Source organism: Oncorhynchus clarkii, chromosome 18 (genome assembly GCF_045791955.1).
Source record: "Oncorhynchus clarkii lewisi isolate Uvic-CL-2024 chromosome 18, UVic_Ocla_1.0, whole genome shotgun sequence".
In the NCBI taxonomy this organism is placed as follows: Eukaryota; Metazoa; Chordata; class Actinopteri; order Salmoniformes; family Salmonidae; genus Oncorhynchus; species Oncorhynchus clarkii.
This window is the reverse complement of record NC_092164.1, coordinates 59,703,788-59,727,942: the sequence shown is the minus strand read 5'-3', so window position 1 is coordinate 59,727,942 and position 24,155 is coordinate 59,703,788. Positions and strand designations below refer to the sequence as shown.

The following is a 24,155-nucleotide window of genomic DNA, read 5'->3' as shown; positions in this document are numbered from 1 at the left end:
ACTGATGAGTTAGAACCAGAGGCAGCAGTGTCGTGAGAAGAGGTGTGATACTGATGAGTTAGAACCAGAGGCAGCAGTGTCGTGAGAAGAGGTGTGATACTGATGAGTTAGAACCAGAGGCAGCAGTGTCGTGAGAAGAGGTGTGATACTGATGAGTTAGAACCAGAGGCAGCAGTGTCGTGAGAAGAGGTGTGATACTGATGAGTTAGAACCAGAGGCAGCAGTGTCGTGAGAAGAGGTGTGATACTGATGAGTTAGAACCAGAGGCAGCAGTGTCGTGAGAAGAGGTGTGATACTGATGAGTTAGAACCAGAGGCAGCAGTGTTATGAGAAACACATACTGCAGTTCTCAGCTATTCAGGGATTTGGAATACCAAAGGTACTACATCAATTTGAAAGCACAGGTAGGGAAATGTTGCCGAGTGGACAATGACGTGTGGCTCCAAAAATGGTTATGCCCTAACAGGCAATAATAATAATAATAATAATAATAATAATAATAATAATAAAGTGTCTGACACACTAGTAATGGTATTAGTGCTGGAAGTAGCAGTGTTGGTTATTGCAGAGTCTTGGTTTGATTGTCAGTATTATCTTTAGTTGATCAAACAGTAATTCCATTGAAGATGTTAGTGGGTTTTGTGATTAAGCTGGAGTCAGTTTATTCATGAGTGCACACCGTAGCAAACCTATAGCAAAACGTTTTGCAACGAAAACTAGTGTTTGATATTGGAAAAGTGTAGGTTAGTCATTTTATTTTTCGTCACGTTTTCTTCCAGTTAGTTCTTAATGTATACACCTCTGGTACATGGCCACAGCTTCTCCACAGACACATGAGTTTCCTGTGGTGTGCTCCTGACAGCTACCTCTCTGTTCTTAATCCATTCTGAGGAGTTTTACTTTGTGTGTGTGTGTGTGTGTGTGTGTGTGTGTGTGTGTGTGTGTGTGTGTGTGTGTGTGTGTGTGTGTGTGTGTGTGTGTGTGTGTGTGTGCGTGTGTGTGTGTGCAGGCGCCTGAGAGAGACATATGGAAAGAAAGAGAGAGAGAGAAAAGGAGAGAAAAAGACAAGTGAATATGAAAGAGAGCGAGAGACAGAGAGATGGGAGATAGAGTATATGAGAAAAAGAGAAACAGCGCGAGAGAGATATATATATATATAGAGAGAGAGAGACTTCACTTGCATTGGCAATCATAACATATGTTGCCCATGCCAATAAAGCCTTTCAATTGAAATTGAATTGAATTGAGATAGAGAGCGAGTGAGGAAAGAAAGAGTGCATGGGAGATAAAGAGAAAGAAAGAGACACACAGACACACAAGAGAAACAGTCCCTGTGCAGTACAGTTCCTATCTGATGGTGGCTGTCTGTTTCGGCCCCTGTACAGTACAGTTCCTATCTGATGGTGGTTGTCTGTTTCGGCCCCTGTACAGTACAGTTCCTATCGGATGGTGGTTGTCTGTTTCGGCCCCTGTACAGTACAGTTCCTATCTAATGGTGGTTGTCTGTTTCGGCCCCTGTACAGTACAGTTCATATCTGACGGTGGTTGTCTGTTTCGGCCCCTGTACAGTACAGTTCATATCTGATGGTGGCTGTCTGTTTCGGCCCCTGTACAGTACAGTTCCTATCTGACGGTGGTTGTCTGTTTCGGCCCCTGTACAGTACAGTTCCTATCTTATGGTGGTTGTCTGTTTCGGCCCCTGTACAGTACAGTTCCTATCTTATGGTGGTTGTCTGTTTCGGCCCCTGTACAGTACAGTTCCTATCTGATGGTGGTTGTCTGTTTCGGCCCCTGTACAGTACAGTTCCTATCTGATGGTGGTTGTCTGTTTCGGCCCCTGTACAGTACAGTTCCTATCTGATGGTGGTTGTCTGTTTCGGCCCCTGTACAGTACAGTTCCTATCTGATGGTGGTTGTCTGTTTCGGCCCCTGTACAGTACAGTTCCTATCTAATGGTGGTTGTCTGTTTCGGCCCCTGTACAGTACAGTTCCTATCTGATGGTGGTTGTCTGTTTCGGCCCCTGTACAGTACAGTTCCTATCTGATGGTGGTTGTCTGTTTCGGCCCCTGTACAGTACAGTTCCTATCTGATGGTGGTTGTCTGTTTCGGCCCCTGTACAGTACAGTTCCTATCTGATGGTGGTTGTCTGTTTAGGCCCCTGTACAGTACAGTTCCTATCGGATGGTGGTTGTCTGTTTCGGCCCCTGTACAGTACAGTTCCTATCTAATGGTGGTTGTCTGTCTCGGCCCCTGTACAGTACAGTTCCTATCTGATGGTGGTATGGTGGTGGTCTCTTTCATCACCGTGGACAGCATCTGACTGCCGCTCTCTCTCTAGGAATCCCATCACTACTGCAGATGTGAACTACAGTCTATTGGTGGCTACACACATCATACCAGACGCCATGGCAACACTTCCTCCTCCAGACTGACTGATACGTGTCACCGCTTCTTATCACATTACATGGAAACAGAGGGACAGGCAACCGAATGGAGAGATGAGAGAGGAGCTATCCAATCATGTGTCAGAGCTGTCCCAGCCTGTCCCGCTCCAAAGAGAGGGCTTTAAAGCATTGCGAGACGACGGATAATTTGCATTTTTAACTCTCAGTTTAAAATGCCAGCTTTACACAAGTACATGTATATTATAGAAAGGCTCATAGTTCTCTTTCTCTGTGTGTGTGTTTGTGTGTGTGTGCTTGTGCGTGTGTGTGTGTGTGCGTGTCAGAGGGAGAAAGAGAGTGTCTGTGTGAGGCTTCGCCAGCTCTTATGTGATGTGAGTTGATCAGAGAGCCGAGAGGCCTAGGGAGTGAGGGGCTTAGACAGTGTTGTGAGGGCTGAGAAGCCTGGGGAGTGAGGACGTTAGACAGTGTTGTGAGGGCTGAGAAGCCTGGGGAGTGAGGGCGTTAGACAGTGTTGTGAGGGCTGAGAAGCCTGGGGAGTGAGGTGCTTAGACAGTGTTGTGAGGGCTGAGAAGCCTAGGGAGTGAGGGCGTTAGACAGTGTTGTGAGGGCTGAGAAGCCTGGGGAGTGAGGGCGTTAGACAGTGTTGTGAGGGCTGAGAAGCCTGGGGAGTGAGGGGCTTAGACAGTGTTGTGAGGGCTGAGAAGTCTGGGGAGTGAGGGCGTTAGACAGTGTTGTGAGGGCTGAGAAGCCTGGGGAGTGAGGGCGTTAGACAGTGTTGTGAGGGCTGAGAAGCCTGGGGAGTGAGGGGCTTAGACAGTGTTGTGAGGGCTGAGAAGCCTGGGGAGTGAGGGCGTTAGAAAGTGATGTGAGGGCTGAGAAGCCTGGGGAGTGAGGGGCTTAGACAGTGTTGTGAGGGCTGAGAAGTCTGGGGAGTGAGGGTGTTAGACAGTGTTGTGAGGGCTGAGAAGCCTGGGGAGTGAGGACGTTAGACAGTGTTGTGAGGGCTGAGAAGCCTGGGGAGTGAGGGCGTTAGACAGTGTTGTGAGGGCTGAGCAGCCTGGGGAGTGAGGGCGTTAGACAGTGTTGTGAGGGCTGAGAAGCCTGGGGAGTGAGGGCGTTAGACAGTGTAGTGAGGGCTGAGAAGCCTATGGAGTGAGGGCGTTAGACAGTGTTGTGAGGGCTGAGAAGCCTGGGGAGTGAGGGCGTTAGACAGTGTTGTGAGGGCTGAGAAGCCTGGGGAGTGAGGGCGTTAGACAGTGTTGTGAGGGCTGAGAAGCCTGGGGAGTGAGGGCGTTAGACAGTGTTGTGAGGGCTGAGAAGCCTGGGGAGTGAGGGCGTTAGACAGTGTTGTGAGGGCTGAGAAGCCTGGGGAGTGAGGGCGTTAGACAGTGTTGTGAGGGCTGAGAAGCCTGGGGAGTGAGGTGCTTAGACAGTGTTGTGAGGGCTGAGAAGCCTAGGGAGTGAGGGCGTTAGACAGTGTTGTGAGGGCTGAGAAGCCTGGGGAGTGAGGGCGTTAGACAGTGTTGTGAGGGCTGAGAAGCCTGGGGAGTGAGGGGCTTAGACAGTGTTGTGAGGGCTGAGAAGTCTGGGGAGTGAGGGCGTTAGACAGTGTTGTGAGGGCTGAGAAGCCTGGGGAGTGAGGGCGTTAGACAGTGTTGTGAGGGCTGAGAAGCCTGGGGAGTGAGGGGCTTAGACAGTGTTGTGAGGGCTGAGAAGCCTGGGGAGTGAGGGCGTTAGAAAGTGATGTGAGGGCTGAGAAGCCTGGGGAGTGAGGGGCTTAGACAGTGTTGTGAGGGCTGAGAAGTCTGGGGAGTGAGGGCGTTAGACAGTGTTGTGAGGGCTGAGAAGCCTGGGGAGTGAGGACGTTAGACAGTGTTGTGAGGGCTGAGAAGCCTGGGGAGTGAGGGCGTTAGACAGTGTTGTGAGGGCTGAGAAGCCTGGGGAGTGAGGGCGTTAGACAGTGTTGTCTAAGACTATAATCGGCCACTGCAGCTCCACTTTGGGCTCACAGGCTCACAGCTAGTGTGTGTGTGTGAATAACAGCAGCAGGTCATTATGGGTAACTGTCCAAACTCTCAGAACTACTGACATAACCGCATTAAGACACACTAGTGTCAACCAGTATTGAGGAAGAGGAATACTGGTCTTGGTACTGTATAACGCAAGAGATGATAAAACCATTTAGGGCATACAGTACATCTGATGTGTGTGACCTCCAGTTCATTTACTCCTGGAAGGTCTTAGACAGGAAGGTCTTAGAAACATTCCGGGTGCCACTACAGTAATATCAAGATCACCATGAGACACTCATTACTTTCATTCCTAAGGGGTTCTGGTCTGGTTCCACAGTACACTAAGTACCTATGCTGTACTCTAACAGGTTCTGTGGATCACTCACCTTCAGCTTCTTGACGTTGACACAGGGGTCGTTGGAGAAGCTCTCGGTGTCAGCGATCTGGATGTCCGCCTTTTCCAGCTCATTGGTCAAGTCATTCCTCACCTGAGAGAGACAGATAAAGTGAGAGAGAGAGAGAGAGAGAGAGAGAGATAGTGGGGGGGACAATGGGTCATCATGTCATATGAGGTCTTATTTGAATAGTGCTTTTTAAAGATATATTTGGGACAAAGTGCTTACTAACAGCAATGCGGGCCTACGCGAGCAGAGGCGATAGACAGTGGCGAGCAATAACACCTTGGGTAGAAAGAAACCTTGAGAGTACCTTAGACCAGAGAGTAGGTTAGAGGGGATACTAGCTGGGGATATCCACCCATAGATACAGTAAGGTCTAATTGCACTGTTCTCCACTGTTCTCTGATTAACTTTGTGAAGACGGTGTCTGTATCCCAAATGGCACCCTATTCTTATATAGTGCACTTCTTTTGTCCTGGTCAAAACTAGTAAACTACATAGGGAATAGGGTGCTAGCCTGGCTGCCTGTGGACAACCTCCAGTGGACCCTACACCCCTACTGAGATTTGGACAGACATCAGTTATTTCTCCATTAATTTAGTCTCAGTATCCCCCCCAGCTGAAACCATTTGTAATTGTCAATTAATACGTTAGAATATAAATCAGGCTCAAGAAAATTGCCTCTTGGTTCCCGTTGAGTCTCAAGCACTCGATATTAAACCGAGGAGGAAGTGAGCTCCATGTGTTCCTTAGCTAATGTTGACTTAACCCCGGGAGAGTAGTGGTCTTTTAGGGGCTCTGGGGGAAACATGCATCTGTTACTGCTGACACATTAGGGCACAGAAATATATTTGCTTAGGGGGTCATGTATACTGAAAAGTGTGTCTCATAGTAGACCCAGGTGTGTATGAGTGAAAAGAGTGAAAAGGAAGATCAAATTCATCATCACCAATTAGGATCTGGCCAGAAATACTTTAATCAGGTATAGAACCCATTGCCCTCTATGGTTGTGAAGTCTGGGGTCCACTCACAAACCAATCATTCACAAAATGGGACAAACACCATATTGAGACTATGCATGTGTAACAGTATAGACTTTACGTCCGAACCCTCACCCCGACCTGGGCGCGAACTAGGGACGCTCTGCACACATCAACAGTCACCCTCGAAGCATCGTTACCCATCGCTCCACAAAAGCCGCGGCCCTTGCAGAGCAAGGGGACCCCCTACTTCAAGGTCTCAGAGCGAGTGACATCACCGATTAAAACGCTACCAGCACGCACCACCGCTAACTAGCTAGCCATTTCACATCGGCTACACATGCAGGATTCTGCAAAAACATCCTATGTTTTCAACGTAAAATACCAAATAATGCATGAAGAGCAGAATTAGGACGATACGCACTAATGATCAAAATCCTGAAAGAGAGACGTTAAATTCTGCAACCACCTAAAAGGAAGTGATTCCTAAACCTTCCATAACAAAGCCATCAAAGCTCTGTTCACAAACACAAACAGACCCCACAGAGCCCCAGTACAGCAACACAATTAGACCCAACCAAATCATGAGAAAACAAAAAGATCATTACTTGACACATTGGAAAGAATTAACAAAAAAACAGAGCAAATTGGAATGTTATTTGGCCCTAAACAGAGAGTACAAAGTGGCAGTATACCTGACCACTGTGACTGACCCAAAACTAAGGAAAGCTTTGACTATGTACAGACTCAGTAAGCATAGCCTTGCTATTGGGAGAGGCTGCCATAGGCAGACCTGGCTCTCAAGAGAAGACAGGCTATGTGCACACTGCCCACCAAATGAGGTGGAAACCGAGCTGCACTTCCTCACTTCCTGCCAAATGCATGACCATACTAGAGACACATATTTCCCTCAGATTACACAGCTCACAAGGAATTTGAAAAGCAACCAGAGAAGAACAAACACCATTGTAAATACAACCCATATTTATGTTTATTTATTTTTTAGTACTTAAACTATTTGCACATTTTTACAACACTAGCCATAATATAACATTTTATATTATTTTAAAACATTTATGAGTGTAATGTTTATTGTTATGTTTACATTGCCAAAGCAAGTGCAATTTAAAATAAACAAACGTGAAATAAACAATTAGAAATGATGTTTCCCATTCCAATAAAGCCCTTTGAATTTAAATTGAGAGAGAGAGAGAGGGAGAGAGAGAGAGAGAGAGAGAGAGAGAGAGAGAGGGAGAGAGACAGAGAGAGAGGGAGAGAGAGAGAGCGAGAGAGAGAGAGAGAGGTGGGGTAGAGAGAGAGAGAGAGAGAGAGAGAGAGAGAGAGAGAGAGAGAGAGAGAGGTGGGGTAGAGAGAGAGAGAAAGAGAGAGAGAGAGAGAGAGAGGGAAAGAGAGGGAGAGAGAGAGAGAGAGAGGTGGGGTAGAGAGAGGGAAAGAGAGGGAGAGAGAGAGAGAGAGAGGTGGGGTAGAGAGAGAGAGAGAGAGAGAGAGAGAGAGAGAGAGAGAGGGAGAGAGAGAGAGAGAGAGAGAGAGCGAGAGAGAGAGCGAGAACCCCTGGGGGAGGGGGGGGGCTCTTAAAGTGAAGATTCAAGCAGAGGGGCTGCAGGGCTCCAGCGCTACAGAGAGGAGGTCTGCAGAAGGCTGACCAGCCGTCGAGGCGAGAGGGGAACTCCAGAGGGTTAAGAGGGTTCGGCCCAGCCCTGGAGCGAGGGGAGGGGGGGGGGGGGGGGGTTGAGTACGCTACAGTGTGATGTGATGAAAGTTAACCCTGCAGTGGCCTGTCAATTGAACCAGAATAGACACATAAACAGGAAGCATTGTGAGTCAGCTACAGGAAATGCTACAGTGTACTACAGCACTATCTAGGCAGGTCGAATCAAATTTTATTTGTCACATACACATGGTTAGCAGATGTTAATGCGAGTGTAGCGGAATGCTTGTGCTTCTAGTTCCGACCATGCAGTAATATCTAACCTAACAATTTCACAACAACTACCTTATACACAAGTCTAAAGGAATTAATAAGAATATGTACATAAAAATATATGAATGAGCGATGGCCGAAAAGCATAGGCAAGATGCAGTAGATGGTATAGAGTACAGTATATACATATGAGATGAGTAATGTAGAGTTTGTAAACATTATATTAAGTGGCATTGTTTAAAGTGGCTAGTGATACATTTTTTACATCAATTTTCCATTATTAAAGTGGCTGGAGTTGAGTCAGTATGTTGGCAGCAGCCACTCAATGTTAGTGATGGCTGTTTAGCAGTCTGATGGCCTTGAGATAGAAGCTGTTTTTCAGTCTCTCGGTCCCAGCTTTGATGCACCTGTACTGACCTCGCCTTCTGGATGATAGCGGGGTAAACAGACAGTGGCTCGGATGGTTGTTGTCCTTGATGATCTTTATGGCCTTCCTGTGACATCGGGTGGTGTAGGTGTTCTGGAGGGCAGGTAGTTTGCCCCCGGTGATGCGTTGTGCAGACCTCACTACCCTCTGGAGAGCCTTACGGTTGTGGGCTGAGCAGTTGCCGTACCAGGCGGTGATACAGTACGACAGGATGCTCTCGATTGTGCATCTGTAAAAGTTTGTGAGTGTTTTTGGTGACAAGCCAAATTTCTTCAGCCTCCTGAGGTTGAAGAGGCGCTGCTGCACCTTCTTCACCACGCTGTCTGTTTGGGTGGACCATTTCAGTTTGTCCGTGATGTGTACGCCGAGGAACTTAAAACTTTCCACCTTGTCCACTACTGTCCTGTCAATGTGGATAGGGGGATGCTCCCTCTGCTGTTTCCTGAAGTCCACGATCATCTCCTTTGTTTTGTTGACATTGAGCGTGAGGTTATTTTCCTGACACCACACTCCGAGGGCCCTCACCTCCTCCCTGTAGGCCATCTCGTCGTTGTTGGTAATCAAGCCTACCACTGTAGTGTTGTCTGCAAACTTGATGATTGAGTTGGAGGCGTGCATGGCCACACAGTCATGGGTGAACAGGGAGTACAGGAGAGGGCTCAGAACGCACCCTTGTGGGGCCCCAGTGTTGAGGATCAGCGGGGTGGATTTGTTGTTTTGTTTGATTTGTTGTTGTTTGCCCGTCAGGAAGTCCAGGACCCAGTTGCACAGGGCGGGGTCGAGATCCAGGGTCTCGAGCTTAATGACGAGTTTGGAGGGTACTATGGTGTTAAATGCTAAGGTGAAAAAGGCTTTAAGAGCCACGTGGCGTGAGTCAGTCATTTTGTGTTTGGGGTGTGTCTGTGTGTTAATGCATATGTGTATCTGTGTACTTCACTTGTAAACAGCATATCTAGGACATATTGGCCCCCTACCCTCAACTCATTGGGAAGCTACTATATAGTTGATGCAATGAGCCAACACAGTGGTAGGTAATGGACGTGGGGGGTAGATGATAATGTGAAGAGAAAGAGGTTTGCCTTCCTGTGCCATGTTGACTCCCATAGTGGGTCATCTTTCTGTGGACTATGGTTGTGTTCCAAATGGCACCCTATTCCCTAATAAGTACTTTTCACCAGGGCCCATCAGAAAACCCATAAGGATCTGGTCAAAAGAAGTGTACTACATACTGTAGGGAGTAGGGGGCCATTTAAGACGCAACCAGGGCACACTCATTCTCCCTGATTCATTCTCTTGGCCTCACAAACTGCTAGCTATAGCTCAACCACCAATTCCTCTATGCTCAATTCTCAACAGCTATGACAAAATGTACTGTTGAACTAAGCCGGTTCAATAAACACACACGTAGGGAACGTGCGTAAGATCATGCACATGCACACACACACACAAACACTCACTCGCACACAGACATTCTGTGGGGCCGCAGATGGATTTGTCCACTTCTGTTGGGAATGGAAGGAACATGACATCTATCAAATGGAAAAGCTCTTGAGAGAGACAAGGGCTGCTCTTCTTGGAAACCGTCTGTCAGTGTATTCAAGTGTCTCCTTCTTTATGTCTGATTTAGGCCCGTAGATCCTTGACAGCATCAGAACAAAATGTATTAGCTTGTCTGCTCCAACGTATTGTTGCTGAAGAGCAAAACCAGCTTGTATTGATCCAGTAACTTTGCCAAGATGTTGTCTACTCATAGCAGAGCATTGAGCTAATGTTGGACAACTGTAGTATGATGTAGTATTTACAGTTAACTATAGTATAAATACGGTATTTAAAAAAACTATAGGTTCAATAGTAATGAATGTAGTTGTTTGCGGATTGTAGTATACTGTAAAGGAAAGGGGGATACCTAGTCAGCTGTACAACTGAAATGTGTCTTCTGTATTTAACCCAACCCCTCTGAATCACTGTGGTATTTACTGTAATGTGTTTGGGATTGTAGTATACTGTAAAGGAAAGGGGGATACCTAGTCAGCTGTACAACTGAAATGTGTCTTCTGTATTTAACCCAACCCCTCTGAATAGCTGTGGTATTTACTGTAATGTGTTTGGGATTGTAGTATACTGTAAAGGAAAGGGGGATACCTAGTCAGCTGTACAACTGAAATGTGTCTTCTGTATTTAACCCAACCCCTCTGAATCACTGTGGTATTTACTGTAATGTTTTTGGGATTGTAGTATACTGTAGTATTTACTGTAGTATTTTTTCGGACTGCTCTATACTGTAGAAGTTACTGTAGTATTTTTGTGGATTGTACTATAATGTAGTATTTACTGTAGTGTTTTTGCATAAATTACCATAATATTTAGTGTTTTTGTTTGATTATGTTTGACATAGAAATGGAGTCGTTCTCCTTCAGGAAACTTACTGGGAAAATACTAAAAAAACTAATCTTCCATAACCTGTAGGTAGGTAAATAGGTAGGTAAATAGGTAAATAGGTAGGTAGGAAAATAGGTAGGTAGGGAAATAGGTAAGTAGGTAAATAGGTAGGTAGATAGGTAGGTAGGTGGGTAGGTAGGTATGTAGGTAAATATGTAGGTAATTAAATATGTAGGTTGGTAAATAGGTAGGTCGGTAGGTAGGTAAATATGTAGGTTGGTAAATAGGTAGGTAGGTAGGTAAATAGGTAGGTAGGTAGGTAAATAGGTAGGTTGGTAAATAGGTAGGTAGGTAAACAGGTAAATAGGTAGGTAAATAGGTACATAGGTAGGTAGGTAAATAGGTAGGTAGGTAGGTAAATAGGTAGGTAGGTATGTAAATAGGTAGGTAGGTAAATAATTAGGGGGGTAGGGAGGTAAATAGGTAGGTAGTTAAATAGGTAGGTAGGTAGGTAAATAGGTAGGTAGGTAAATAGGTAGGTAGGTAGGAAAATAGGTAGGTAGGAAAATAGGTAGGTAGGTAAATAGGTAGGTAGGTAGGTAAATAGGTAGGTAGGTAAATAGGTAGGTAGGTAGGTAGGTAGGTGGGTAGGTAGGTATGTAGGTAAATATGTAGGTAGGTATATAGGTAGGTTGGTAAATAGGTAGGTAGGTAGGTAAATAGGTAGGTTGGTAAATAGGTAGGTAGGTAGTTAAATAGGTAGGTAGGTAGGTAAATAGGTAGGTAGGTAGGTAAATAGGTAGGTTGGTAAATAGGTAGGTAGGTAGTTAAATAGGTAGGTAGGTAGGTAAATAGGTAGGTTGGTAAATAGGTAGGTAGGTAGGTAAATAGGTGGGTAGGTAGGTAGGTAGGTAAATAGGTAAATATGCAAATAGGTAGGTAGGTAAATAGGTAGGTAGGTAGGTAAATAGGTAGGTAGGTAAATATGTAGGTAGGTAGGTAAGTAGGTAAATAGGTAGGTAGGTATGTAAATAGGTAGGTAGGTAAATACGTATGTAGGAAAATAGGTAGATACATAGGTAGGTAGGTAGGTAGGTAGGTAAATAGGTAGGTAGGTAAATAGGTAGGTAGGTAGGTTGGTAAATAGGTAGGTAGGTAAATAGGTTGGTAGGTAAATAGGTAAGTAGGTAAATAGGTAGGTAGGTAGGTAGGTGGGTAGGTATGTAGGTAAATATGTAGGTAGGTAAATAGGTAGGTAGGTAAATAGGTAGGTAGGAAGGTAAATAGGTAGGTAGGTAAATAGGTAGGTAGTTAAATAGGTAGGTAGGTAAATAGGTTGGTAGGTAAATAGGTAGGTAGGTAGGTAAATAGGTGGGTGGGTGGGTGGGTGGGTAGGTAGGTAAATAGGTAGGTAGGTAGGTGGGTAGGTAGGCAGGTAGGTAGGTAAATGGGTATGGGTGGGTGGGTGGGTGGGTGGGTGGGTAGGTAGGTAGGTAGGTAGGGAGGTAAATAGGTAGGTAGGTAGGTAGGTAGGTAAATAGGTAAATAGGTAAATAGGTAGGTAAATAGGTAGGTGGGTAGGTAGGTAAATAGGTAGGTAGGTGGGTAGGTAGGTAGGTAGGTAAATAGGTAGGTACATAGGTAGGTAGGTAGGTAAATAGGTAGGGAGGTAGGGAGGTAAATAGGTAGGTAGGTAGGTAAATAGGTAAATAGGTAGGTAGGTACATAGGTAGGTGGGTAGGTAGGTAGGTAAATAGGTAGGTAGGTAGGTGGGTAGGTAGGTATGTAGGTAAATATGTAGGTAGGTATATAGGTAGGTTGGTAAATAGGTAGGTAGGTAGGTAAATAGGTAGGTTGGTAAATAGGTAGGTAGGTAGGTAAATAGGTAAATATGTAGGTAGGTAAATAGGTAGGTAGGTAGGTAGGTAAATAGGTAGGTAGGTAAATATGTAGGTAGGTAGGTAAATAGGTAGGTAGGTAGGTAAATAGGTAGGTAGGTAAATATGTAGGTAGGTAGGTAAATAGGTAGGTAGGTAGGTAAATAGGTAGGTAGGTAAATAGGTATGTAGGAAAATAGGTAGGTACATAGGTAGGTAGGTAGGTAGGTAAATAGGTAGGTAGGTAAATAGGTAGGTAGGTAGGTTGGTAAATAGGTAGGTATGTAGGTAAATATGTAGGTAAGTAGATAGGTAGGTTGGTAAATAGGTAGGTAGGTAGGTAGGTAGGTAAATAGGTAGGTTGGTAAATAGGTAGGTAGGTAAATAGGTTGGTAGGTAAATAGGTAGGTAGGTAAATAGATAGGTAGGTAGGTAGGTAGGTAGGTGTGTAGGTATGTAGGTAAATATGTAGGTAGGTAAATAGGTAGGTTGGTAAATAGGTAGGTAGGAAGGTAAATAGGTAGGTAGGTAAATAGGTAGGTAGTTAAATAGGTAGGTAGGTCAATAGGTTGGTAGGTAAATAGGTAGGTAGGTAGGTAGGTAGGTAGGTAGGTAGGTAAATAGGTGGGTGGGTGGGTGGGTGGGTAGGTAGGTAAATAGGTAGGTAGGTAGGTGGGTAGGTAGGTAGGTAGGTAGGTAAATAGGTAAATAGGTAGGTAGGTAAATAGGTAGGTGGGTAGGTAGGTAAATAGGTAGGTAGGTAGGTGGGTAGGTAGGTAAATAGGTAGGTACATAGGTAGGTAGGTAAATAGGTAGGTAGGTAGGGAAGTAAATAGGTAGGTAAATAGGTAAATAGGTAGGTAGGTAAATAGGTAGGTGGGTAGGTAAATAGGTAGGTAGGTAGGTGGGTAGGTAGGTATGTAGGTAAGTATGTAGGTAGGTATATAGGTAGGTTGGTAAATAGGTAGGTAGGTAGGTAAATAGGTAGGTTGGTAAATAGGTAGGTAGGTAGGTAAATAGGTACGTTGGTAAATAGGCAGGTAGGTAGGTAAATAGGTAAATAGGTAGGTAAATAATTAAATAGGTAGGTAGGTATGTAGGTAGGTAAATAGGTAGGTAGGTAAATATGTAGGAAAATAGGTAGGTACATAGGTAGGTAGGTAGGTAGGTAAATAGGTAGGTTGGTAAATAGGTAGGTAGGTAAATAGGTTGGTAGGTAAATAGGTAGGTAGGTAAATAGGTAGGTAGGTAAATAGGTAGGTAGGTAGGTAGGTAGGTGGGTAGGTAGGTAGGTATGTAGGTAAATATGTAGGTAGGTAAATAGGTAGGTAGGTAAATAGGTAGGTAGGAAGGTAAATAGGTAGGTAGGTAAATAGGTAGGTAGGTAAATAGATTGGTAGGTAAATAGGTAGGTAGGTAGGTAAATAGGTGGGTGGGTGGGTGGGTAGGTAGGTAAATAGGTAGGTAGGTAGGTAAATAGGTAGGTAGGTGGGTAGGTAGGCAGGTAAATGGGTGGGTAGGTAGGTAGGTAGATAGGTAGGTAGCTAGGTAGGTAGGTAGGTAGGTAGGTAGGTAGGTAGGTAGGTAGGTAGGTTGGTAGGTAGGTAGGTGGTCTGTGGGTGTGAGGCCGGTTGGACGTACTGCCAAATTCTCTAAAACAACATTGGATGCGCCTTATGGTAGAGAAATTAACATTCAATTATCATGCAAAAGCTCTGGGGGATATTCCTTCAGTCGGCATGCCAATTGCACGCTACCTCAAAACTTGAGACATATGTGGCATTGTGCTATGTGACAAAATTGTCCCCAGCACAAGGTGCACCTGTATAATGATTATTCTGTTTCATCAGGTTCTTGATATGCCACACTTGTCAGTTGGATGGACTATCTTGGCAAAGGAGAAATGCTCACTAACAGGGATGTAAACAAATTTGTGCAAAAAACGTGAGAGAAATCATTTTTGGGGGGAGTATGGAAAATGTCTGGGACCTGGGACCAACCCTTTACATGTTGCGTTTATATTTATGTTCAGTATAGATTCCCTACGGTGTAAGTAAATATTATAATACTGTGAGAGGAAGAGAAAGAGAGAGGCCGATGGAAGGACAACATGTTTTTGAAGGAAAACAGCTACTTTACATTCACAAAAACCCATTAAAACCCAGAGACATATTTCTTTGTGAAGTCTCCAATTCAAACCCATTATCCCCATCAAACACACACAAAACCCCACCTAAGCCATCTATACAAACAGAGACGCAGTGTTCTCACACACACAAGGTCATTAAAGAACACCAGTGTGTCATTGCAGAACACCAGTGTGTTTTTGTATGTGTGAGTTTGTGTGTGCGTGCGTACACGTGTCTGTCTGCCTGACTGTCTGCGTGTGCGTGTGCGCTCTCTCTCTATATCTCATACACACATAACACACACTTCTGCACACATGCAGTACAGAAGTAATCCAGGTAATGGCCCAAGTAACACCCAGCAGCATTGTGCAGGTGTCTGCTTCCTGTCATGACCCATCCATACCATCAACCTCACAGACCCCATTCAGCCTAGCAGGCTGCACCTGAGATCAGCCTCCCAGACCCGATTCAGCCTGAAAGGCCTCACCTGAGATCAGCCTCACAGACCCCATTCAGCCTGGCAGGCCTCACCTGAGAGCCTCCCAGACCCCATTCAGCCTAAAAGGCCTCATCGGAGATCAGCCTCCCAGACCCCATTCAGCCTGGCGGGCTGCACCTGAGATCAGCCTCCCAGACCGGGGGGAGGGGGGTTCCCGCTACCCGCCCACAGGGCATGGCAAGAGGGGATTATGGAATTACAGAGAGGAAGAATGTAGGGATGGCAAGTGGATACAGGATACGGTAGAGACCTGCTGACAATAGGATAGAGGTATTTGGGTGACGTATTTGGGTTGGTGTATGTGTGTGTGGGTGTGTGTGTGTTTGTGTGCGTGCGTGCGTGCGTGTGTTTGTGTGCGTGCGTGCGTTTGTGTGTGTGTGTGTACGTGCGTGCGTGCGTGCGTGTGTGTGTGCGTGTGCGTGCGTGTGTCTATATCAGAGTGAAAGACAGAGAGGAAAGGGGGAGAAAGGGACAAAAATATCCTTTACAGTCTGTGCTAGCCTGGGATTCCCCATAATCCCATAATCCACACACACACACACCAACACACACACACAGAAGGGGACAGGCTGGGTGAAACGACAATGTCAGTGTATTGAGTTAAAAATGTTTAATGCCCAAGTACTGCAAGAGGACATTAGCAAAGTATGATTATATTTAAAGGCAGTATTTAAAAATCACCAGAAAACACAGGCTAAATACCAGGGTCAGGACAGACTAAAGACCAGGATCAGGCTAAAGACCAGGGTCAAGGACAGACTAAAGACCAAGATCAGGCTAAAGACCAGGGTCAGGACAGACTAAAGACCAGGATCAGGCTAAAGACCAGGGTCAAGGACAGACTAAAGACCAGGATCAGGCTAAAGACCAGGGTCAAGGACAGACTAAAGACCAGGATCAGGCTAAAGACCAGGGTCAAGGACAGACTAAAGACCAAGATCAGGCTAAAGACCAGGGTGAAGGACAGACTAAAGACCAAGATCAGGCTAAAGACCAGGGTAAAGGACAGACTAAAGACCAAGATCAGGCTAAAGACCAGGGTCAGGACAGACTAAAGACCAGGATCAGGCTAAAGACCAGGGTCAAGGACAGACTAAAGACCCAGATCAGGCTAAAGACCAGGGTCAGGTCAGACTAAAGACCAGGAGCAGGCTAAAGACCAGGATCAGGACAGACTAAAGACCGGGGTCAGGTCAGACCAAAGACCAAGATCAGGTCAGGCTAAAGACCAGGATCAAGACAGACTAAAGACCAGGGTCAGGGCAGACTAAAGACCAGGATCAGGCTAAAGACCAGGATCAGGGCAGACTAAAGACCAGGATCAGGCTAAAGACCAGAATCAGGACAAACTAAAGACCAGGATCAGGCTAAAGACCAGGATCAGGAATGACTAAAGACCAGGATCAGGCTAAAGACCAGGATCAGGACAGACTAAACACCAAGATCAGGCTAAAGACCAGGGTCAGGACAGACTAAAGACCAGGATCAGACTAAAGACGAGGGTCAGGTCAGACTAAAGATCAGGATCAGGCTAAAGACCAGGGTCAGGTCAGGCTAAAGACCAGGGTCAGGCTAAAGACCAGGGTCAGGTCAGACTAAATACCAGGGTCAGGTCAGGCTAAAGACCAGGATCAGGTCAGACTAAAGACCAGGATCGGGTCAGGCTAAAGACCAGGATCGGGTCAGACTAAAGACCAGGATCAGGTCAGACTAAAGACCAGGATCAGATCAGGCTAAAGACCAGGATCGGGTCAGGATAAAGACCAGGATCAGGCCAGGCTAAAGACCAAGATCAGGTCAGGCTAAAGACCAGGATCAAGACAGACTAAAGACCAGGGTCAGGGCAGACTAAAGACCAGGATCAGGCTAAAGACCAGGATCAGGGCAGACTAAAGACCAGGATCAGGCTAAAGACCAGGATCAGGACAGACTAAAGACCAGGATCAGGCTAAAGACCAGGAACAGGACAGACTAAAGACCAGGATCAGGCTAAAGACCAGGATCAGGACAGACTAAAGATCAGGATCAGGCTAAAGACCAGGGTCAGGTCAGGCTAAAGACCGGGATCAGGCTAAAGACCAGGGTCAGGTCAGACTAACGACCAGGATCAGGCCAGGCTAAAGACCAGGGTCAGGTCAGGATAAAGACCAGGATCAGGTCAGGCTAAAGACCAGGGTCAGGTCAGGCTAAAGACCGGGATCGGGTCAGGCTAAAGACCAGGATCAGGACAGACTAAAGACCAGGATCAGGCTAAAGACGAGGATCAGGACAGACTAAAGACCAAGATTAGGCTAAAGACCAGGGTCAGGACAGACTAAAGACCAGGATCAGGCTAAAGAGCAGGGTCAGGTGAGACTAAATATCAGGATCAGGCTAAAGACCAGGATCAGATCAGGCTAAAGACCAGGATCAGGCAAGACTACAGACCAGGGGCAGGTCAGACTAAAGACCAGGATCAGGCTAAGGACCAGGGTCAGGTCAGACTAAAGACCAGGATCAGGTCAGGCTAAAGACCAGGATCAGGCTAAAGACCAGGGTCAGGTCAGGCTAAAGACCAGGATCAGGTCAGGCTAAAGACCGGGATCGGGTCAGGCTAAAGACCAGGATCAGGTCAGACTAAATACCAGGGTCAGGTCAGAATAAAGACCAGGGTCAGGCCAGACCAAAGACCAGGGTCAGGCCAGACTTAAGACCAGGATCAGGTCAGTCTAAAGACCAGAATCAGGCTAAAGACCAGGATCAGGTCAGGCTAAAGACCAGGGTCAGGACAGACTAACGACCAGGGTCAGGCTAAAGACAAGGGTCAGGTCAGACTAAAGACCAGGATAAGGTCAGACTAAAAAGCCAGAATCAGGTCAGACTAAAGACCAGGGTCAGGTCAGGCTAAAGACCAGGATCAGGCGAGGCTAAAGACCAGGGTCAGGCTAAAGACCAGGGGCAGGTCAGACTAAAGACCAGGGTCAGATCAGGCTAAAGACCAGGGTCAGGTCAGACTAAAGACCAGGATCAGGCTAAAGACCAGGGTCAGGTCAGGCTAAAGACCAGGATCAGGCAAGACTAAAGACCAGGGGTAGGTCAGACTAAATACCAGGGTCAGGTCAGACTAAAGACCAGGATCAGGTCAGACTAAAGACCAGGATCAGGCTAAAGACCAGGGTCAGGTCAGACTAAAGACCAGGGTCAGGTCAGGCTAAAGACCAGGATCGGGTCAGACTAAATACCATGGTCAGGTCAGGCTAAAGACCAGGGTCAGGTCAGACTAAATACCAGGATCGGGTCAGGCTAAAGACCAGGATCAGGTCAGACTAAAGACCAGGATCAGGCTAAAGACCAGGGTCAGGTCAGACTAAAGACCAGGGTCAGGCTAAAGACCAGGGTCAGGTCAGACTAAATACCAGGGTCAGGTCAGGCTAAAGACCAGGATCAGGTCAGACTAAAGACCAGGATTGGGTCAGGCTAAAGACCAGGATCAGGTCAGACTAAAGACCAGGATCAGGGCAGACTAAAGACCAGGATCAGGCTAAAGACCAGGATCAGGGCAGACTAAAGACCAGGATCAGGCTAAAGACCAGGATCAGGACAGACTAAAGACCAGGATCAGGCTAAAGACCAGGAACAGGACAGACTAAAGACCAGGATCAGGCTAAAGACCAGGATCAGGACAGACTAAAGATCAGGATCAGGCTAAAGACCAGGGTCAGGTCAGGCTAAAGACCGGGATCAGGCTAAAGACCAGGGTCAGGTCAGACTAACGACCAGGATCAGGCCAGGCTAAAGACCAGGGTCAGGTCAGGATAAAGACCAGGATCAGGTCAGGCTAAAGACCAGGGTCAGGTCAGGCTAAAGACCGGGATCGGGTCAGGCTAAAGACCAGGATCAGGACAGACTAAAGACCAGGATCAGGCTAAAGACGAGGATCAGGACAGACTAAAGACCAAGATTAGGCTAAAGACCAGGGTCAGGACAGACTAAAGACCAGGATCAGGCTAAAGAGCAGGGTCAGGTGAGACTAAATATCAGGATCAGGCTAAAGACCAGGATCAGATCAGGCTAAAGACCAGGATCAGGCAAGACTACAGACCAGGGGCAGGTCAGACTAAAGACCAGGATCAGGCTAAGGACCAGGGTCAGGTCAGACTAAAGACCAGGATCAGGTCAGGCTAAAGACCAGGATCAGGCTAAAGACCAGGGTCAGGTCAGGCTAAAGACCAGGATCAGGTCAGGCTAAAGACCGGGATCGGGTCAGGCTAAAGACCAGGATCAGGTCAGACTAAATACCAGGGTCAGGTCAGAATAAAGACCAGGGTCAGGCCAGACCAAAGACCAGGGTCAGGCCAGACTTAAGACCAGGATCAGGTCAGTCTAAAGACCAGAATCAGGCTAAAGACCAGGATCAGGTCAGGCTAAAGACCAGGGTCAGGACAGACTAACGACCAGGGTCAGGCTAAAGACAAGGGTCAGGTCAGACTAAAGACCAGGATAAGGTCAGACTAAAAAGCCAGAATCAGGTCAGACTAAAGACCAGGGTCAGGTCAGGCTAAAGACCAGGATCAGGCGAGGCTAAAGACCAGGGTCAGGCTAAAGACCAGGGGCAGGTCAGACTAAAGACCAGGGTCAGATCAGGCTAAAGACCAGGGTCAGGTCAGACTAAAGACCAGGATCAGGCTAAAGACCAGGGTCAGGTCAGGCTAAAGACCAGGATCAGGCAAGACTAAAGACCAGGGGTAGGTCAGACTAAATACCAGGGTCAGGTCAGACTAAAGACCAGGATCAGGTCAGACTAAAGACCAGGATCAGGCTAAAGACCAGGGTCAGGTCAGACTAAAGACCAGGGTCAGGTCAGGCTAAAGACCAGGGTCAGGTCAGACTAAATACCAGGATCGGGTCAGGCTAAAGACCAGGATCAGGTCAGACTAAAGACCAGGATCAGGCTAAAGACCAGGGTCAGGTCAGACTAAAGACCAGGGTCAGGCTAAAGACCAGGGTCAGGTCAGACTAAATACCAGGGTCAGGTCAGGCTAAAGACCAGGATCAGGTCAGACTAAAGACCAGGATCGGGTCAGGCTAAAGACCAGGATCAGGTCAGACTAAAGACCAGGATCAGATCAGGCTAAAGACCAGGATCGGGTCAGGATAAAGACCAGGATCAGGCCAGGCTAAAGACCAGGCTAAATAGCAGGGTCAGGTCAGACTAAAGACCAGGATTAGGCTCATTTCAGCACACACACACACACACACACACACACACACACACACACACACACACACACACACACACACACACACACACACACACACACACACACACGTGTGCACACATTCACACATAGACTCTCATGTACATATTCACACATAAACTCTCATGTACACACACACACACATAAACTCTAAGGTACACATTCACAGCCCCAACACCAAATGAGGATGACTGCTATCTTTCAGTTTGAAATTCCAGATAGTGATAGAGTCGTGGGTGTGTGTGTGTGTGTGTGTGTGTGTGTGTGTGTGTGTGTGTGTGTGTGTGTGTGTGTGTGTGTGTGTGTGTGTGTGTGTGTGTGTGTTTGTGTCTGTGTGTGTGTCTGTGTGTCTGTGTGTTTGTGTGTGCGTGTGGGTGTTTGTGTCTGTGTGTGTGTGCGTGTGGGTGTTTGTGTCTGTGTGCGTGTGCGTGTGTGCCAGCTCGTGCGTCATATTGCGAGGTAAATCCCCTGGTTTAGCCTCTGACGCCAGTCATACTCTCATGCTAACTAAAACAGGGCAGAAGTTTGAGCTGCCTGGCTTTGCGTTCTGGCGTTGCTGCAGATGACAAATGATTAAGTGGCTTACTGGTCTAGATCCCAAATGGACATTACAGCATAATAATAGATAGCCATAACACAAAACTACATGAATATCTATGGCAACATGAACACTTCCAAGAACCATCACATTATTATACGTGGTAAATATTTTAAGACTCTTAGTCATTTTCAAAGTCATTTTCAAAGTCATTTTCTAAATCTCAGTGATTTTCTAAGATTTCTTAATAAGGTAATGACATTGTAAGGTTTAAAAATGTGATCACAGTCGTTATTTTATGTAATGTAATCACAGTCCTTATTTTATGTAATGTAATTACAGTCCTTATTTTATGTAATGTAATTACAGTCCTTATTTTATGTAATGTAATCACAGTCCTTATTTTATGTAATGTAATTACAGTCCTTATTTTATGTAATGTAATTACAGTCCTTATTTTATGTAATGTAATCACAGTCCTTATTTTATGTAATGTAATTACAGTCCTTATTTTATGTAATGTAATTACAGTCCTTATTTTATGTAATGTAATCACAGTCCTTATTTTATGTAATGTAATTACAGTCCTTATTTTATGTAATGTAATTACAGTCGTTATTTTATGTAATGTAATTACAGTCGTTAATTCACGTATCGTGATCACAGTCTGTCACGACTTCCGCCGAAGTCGGTCCCTCTCCTTGTTCGGGCGGTGTTGGGCGGTCGACGTCACCGACCTTCTAGCCATCACTGATCCATTTTTCATTTTCCATTGGTTTTGTCTTGTCTTCCTTCACACCTGGTTCCAATCCCATCAATTACATGTTGTGTATTTACCCTCTGTTTCCCCTCATGTCCTTGTCGGAGATTGTTTTATTGTATGTTTTATGTACAAGTCATGTGTCGGTGTACCCACTTATATTATTTTTTGTATATTTTGGGTTTTTGAGATAGGGAAGAAAGGAGAGAAGGGGAGGAGAAGCAAGGAGAGAAGGGGAGGGGAGGAGAGAAGGAGAGGAGAGAAGGGGAGGAGAGAAGGAGAGGGGAGGAAAGAAGGGGAGGAGATGAGAGGAGAGGACAGAAGGGGAGAGTAGTCTTCATGTTCCCCTTCTATTCTCGTTATTTTACGTAATGTGATCACAGTCGTCATTTTACGTAATGTGATCACAGTCGTTATTTTACCTAATGTGATCACAGTCGTCATTTTACGTAATGTGATCACAGTCGTTATTTTACCTAATGTGATCACAGTCGTCATTTTATGTAATGTGATCACAGTCGTCATTTTATGTAATGTGATCACAGTCGTCATTTTACCTAATGTGATCACAGTCGTTATTTTACGTAGGAGAGGAGAGGAGAGAGGAGGAAGGAGAGGGGAGGGGTGGAGAAAAGGGGAGGGGGGAGAGAAGGGGAGGAGAGGAGAGGAAGGGAGGAGAGGAGTGGAGAGCAGCATCTCAGTCCACACATCAGCTATAGGGCTATCCATAGCATGTGATGACTCTGATCTTACAGGTTACAGTGATGTAGGGTGAAGTTGCCCCTATGTACAGATCAGGGGCCACTTAATCATTAGTGGAGAAAATTATCCGCATTGAAGGGCAACTCCACCATATTCCTTACAGTCTGTCTGGAGGCCTGGATCTGTGGGGTCCTTAGTGGTCAAGGATCACATCATACTGACCTGGCAGAGCTATAAAACATCACCTTAGGATCTACGATGGTAGAGAACGCAGAGAGGTTGAGGTGGTTGAGGTGATCATACACACACACACACACACACACACACATCTCTTGTCATCTAATCTCTAACAGCAAAAATGTGATTGAGGCTTAATCTGGTGGAGTGTGATTCAAACCAGACCTTAATCCATGTATTGGTAGACAGTACAAGGGAAAAACCCGGTAGGTTCCTGAAAGGTGTCAGATAGCAACAGTGGGGACAGGACAGACGGGGAGAAATCCTGGGAAGCTAAAACCATGAAATACTCACATCATTTGTCAGATAGTATAGATTGTATAGATTTATTGATTTACTGAAAAAAACAGACCTACAGTATTGTCAGTTCCTGAAAATGGGTTGGATAGTAGCTCAGCATAGAAAACTGGAAAATATATGAAATCACAATTGGATAAAGCTATGAAATTCAGCCGTCAATTATCAGAGAATCTTATGCACAGGTTTTTTCTGAACAATTGGACCATTTAAACACAATCAAACGCAGAACAAATTCATTTATTTTATATTTTATGGTAAAATATATTCATTTCAATCCATCCTAAATCCTTTTATCATTTATCTAAAAAAAAGCGTGGCCACTGCTAGATCCAACGTAGCAATCTGAATGGAGAAAGGAAGAAATAGGAGAAAATGGCGTTTCCATTCTTGCATATATTTGTAAATCAGGATTAAGGACAAATGGTATCACAGGTTGATTAAATCAGGACGCCTTTCCGTTTTTCTCCTTGTTCTAAGCCCAATGGCAGCATCAGGAGGTGGCAGATAAAGGGATTTTACTCTTCCACAGATTTACAGCGTGTCTTCTTATCCCTCAACACCAGATTGTTTTCAACTAGCCTGACAACGCCAGACAACGCCACGCTCTCCAGTCACAAGTGATAGATTTTCAAATGCACACTTTGATATCTCCAGATACCACTTTGATACACAAACAGGGTTTTGTGGCACGCTGGGGTGTTGGTGCTGTTATGGTGATGTGCTGTTTTCACACACGTTTAAATTCCTATCTAGAGGTATGACAAGTCGGGGAAAGAAGCCCAATGCTTTTTGTTTCGGTGAATAGACTAGATATAAAATACCCCAGCTCCATAGGAAATGAAGCTGGTGTAGAATTACATACATTTATTCAGTAGTAGTGAAACCCTACTGGTTCTCAAACACACTCATCCATTGAGAAATGTCAGTAGACCACAGAAACAGTGCATCCAAACCACTATGTTAGCTAACCCTAACCACCATACATGCCTCAACATTGCCCTGGAGATAACAGTTTCTCAATGGACTTTCACAGCGGTTCTGTGTAATGGCTATTGATGTGTGTACCAGTTCTGTGTAATGGCTATTGATGTGTGTACCAGTTCTGTGTAATGGGTATTGATGTGTGTACCAGTTCTGTGTAATGGGTATTGATGTGTGTACCAGTTCTGTGTAATGGGTATTGATGTGTGTACCAGTTCTGTGTAATGGGTATTGATGTGTGTACCAGTTCTGTGTAATGGGTATTGATGTGTGTACCAGTTCTGTGTAATGTTATTGATGTGTGTACCATTTCTATGTAATGGGTATTGATGTGTGTACCAGTTCTGTGTA

The 24,155-nt window shown here is 45.7% G+C and overlaps 1 protein-coding gene across 1 annotated transcript in view; it reads right to left on the bottom strand.

Annotated features, from left to right (window-relative positions):
* LOC139372747 (gamma-aminobutyric acid type B receptor subunit 2-like) overlaps positions 1–24,155 on the bottom strand; it is a 460,183-nt gene that overhangs the window by 132,625 nt on the left and 303,403 nt on the right. Inside the window, exon 4 of the mRNA XM_071112543.1 lies at positions 4,805–4,906. Within this exon, the coding sequence (XP_070968644.1) occupies positions 4,805–4,906 (102 nt within the window). The remainder of the gene's footprint in view (positions 1–4,804; positions 4,907–24,155) is intronic.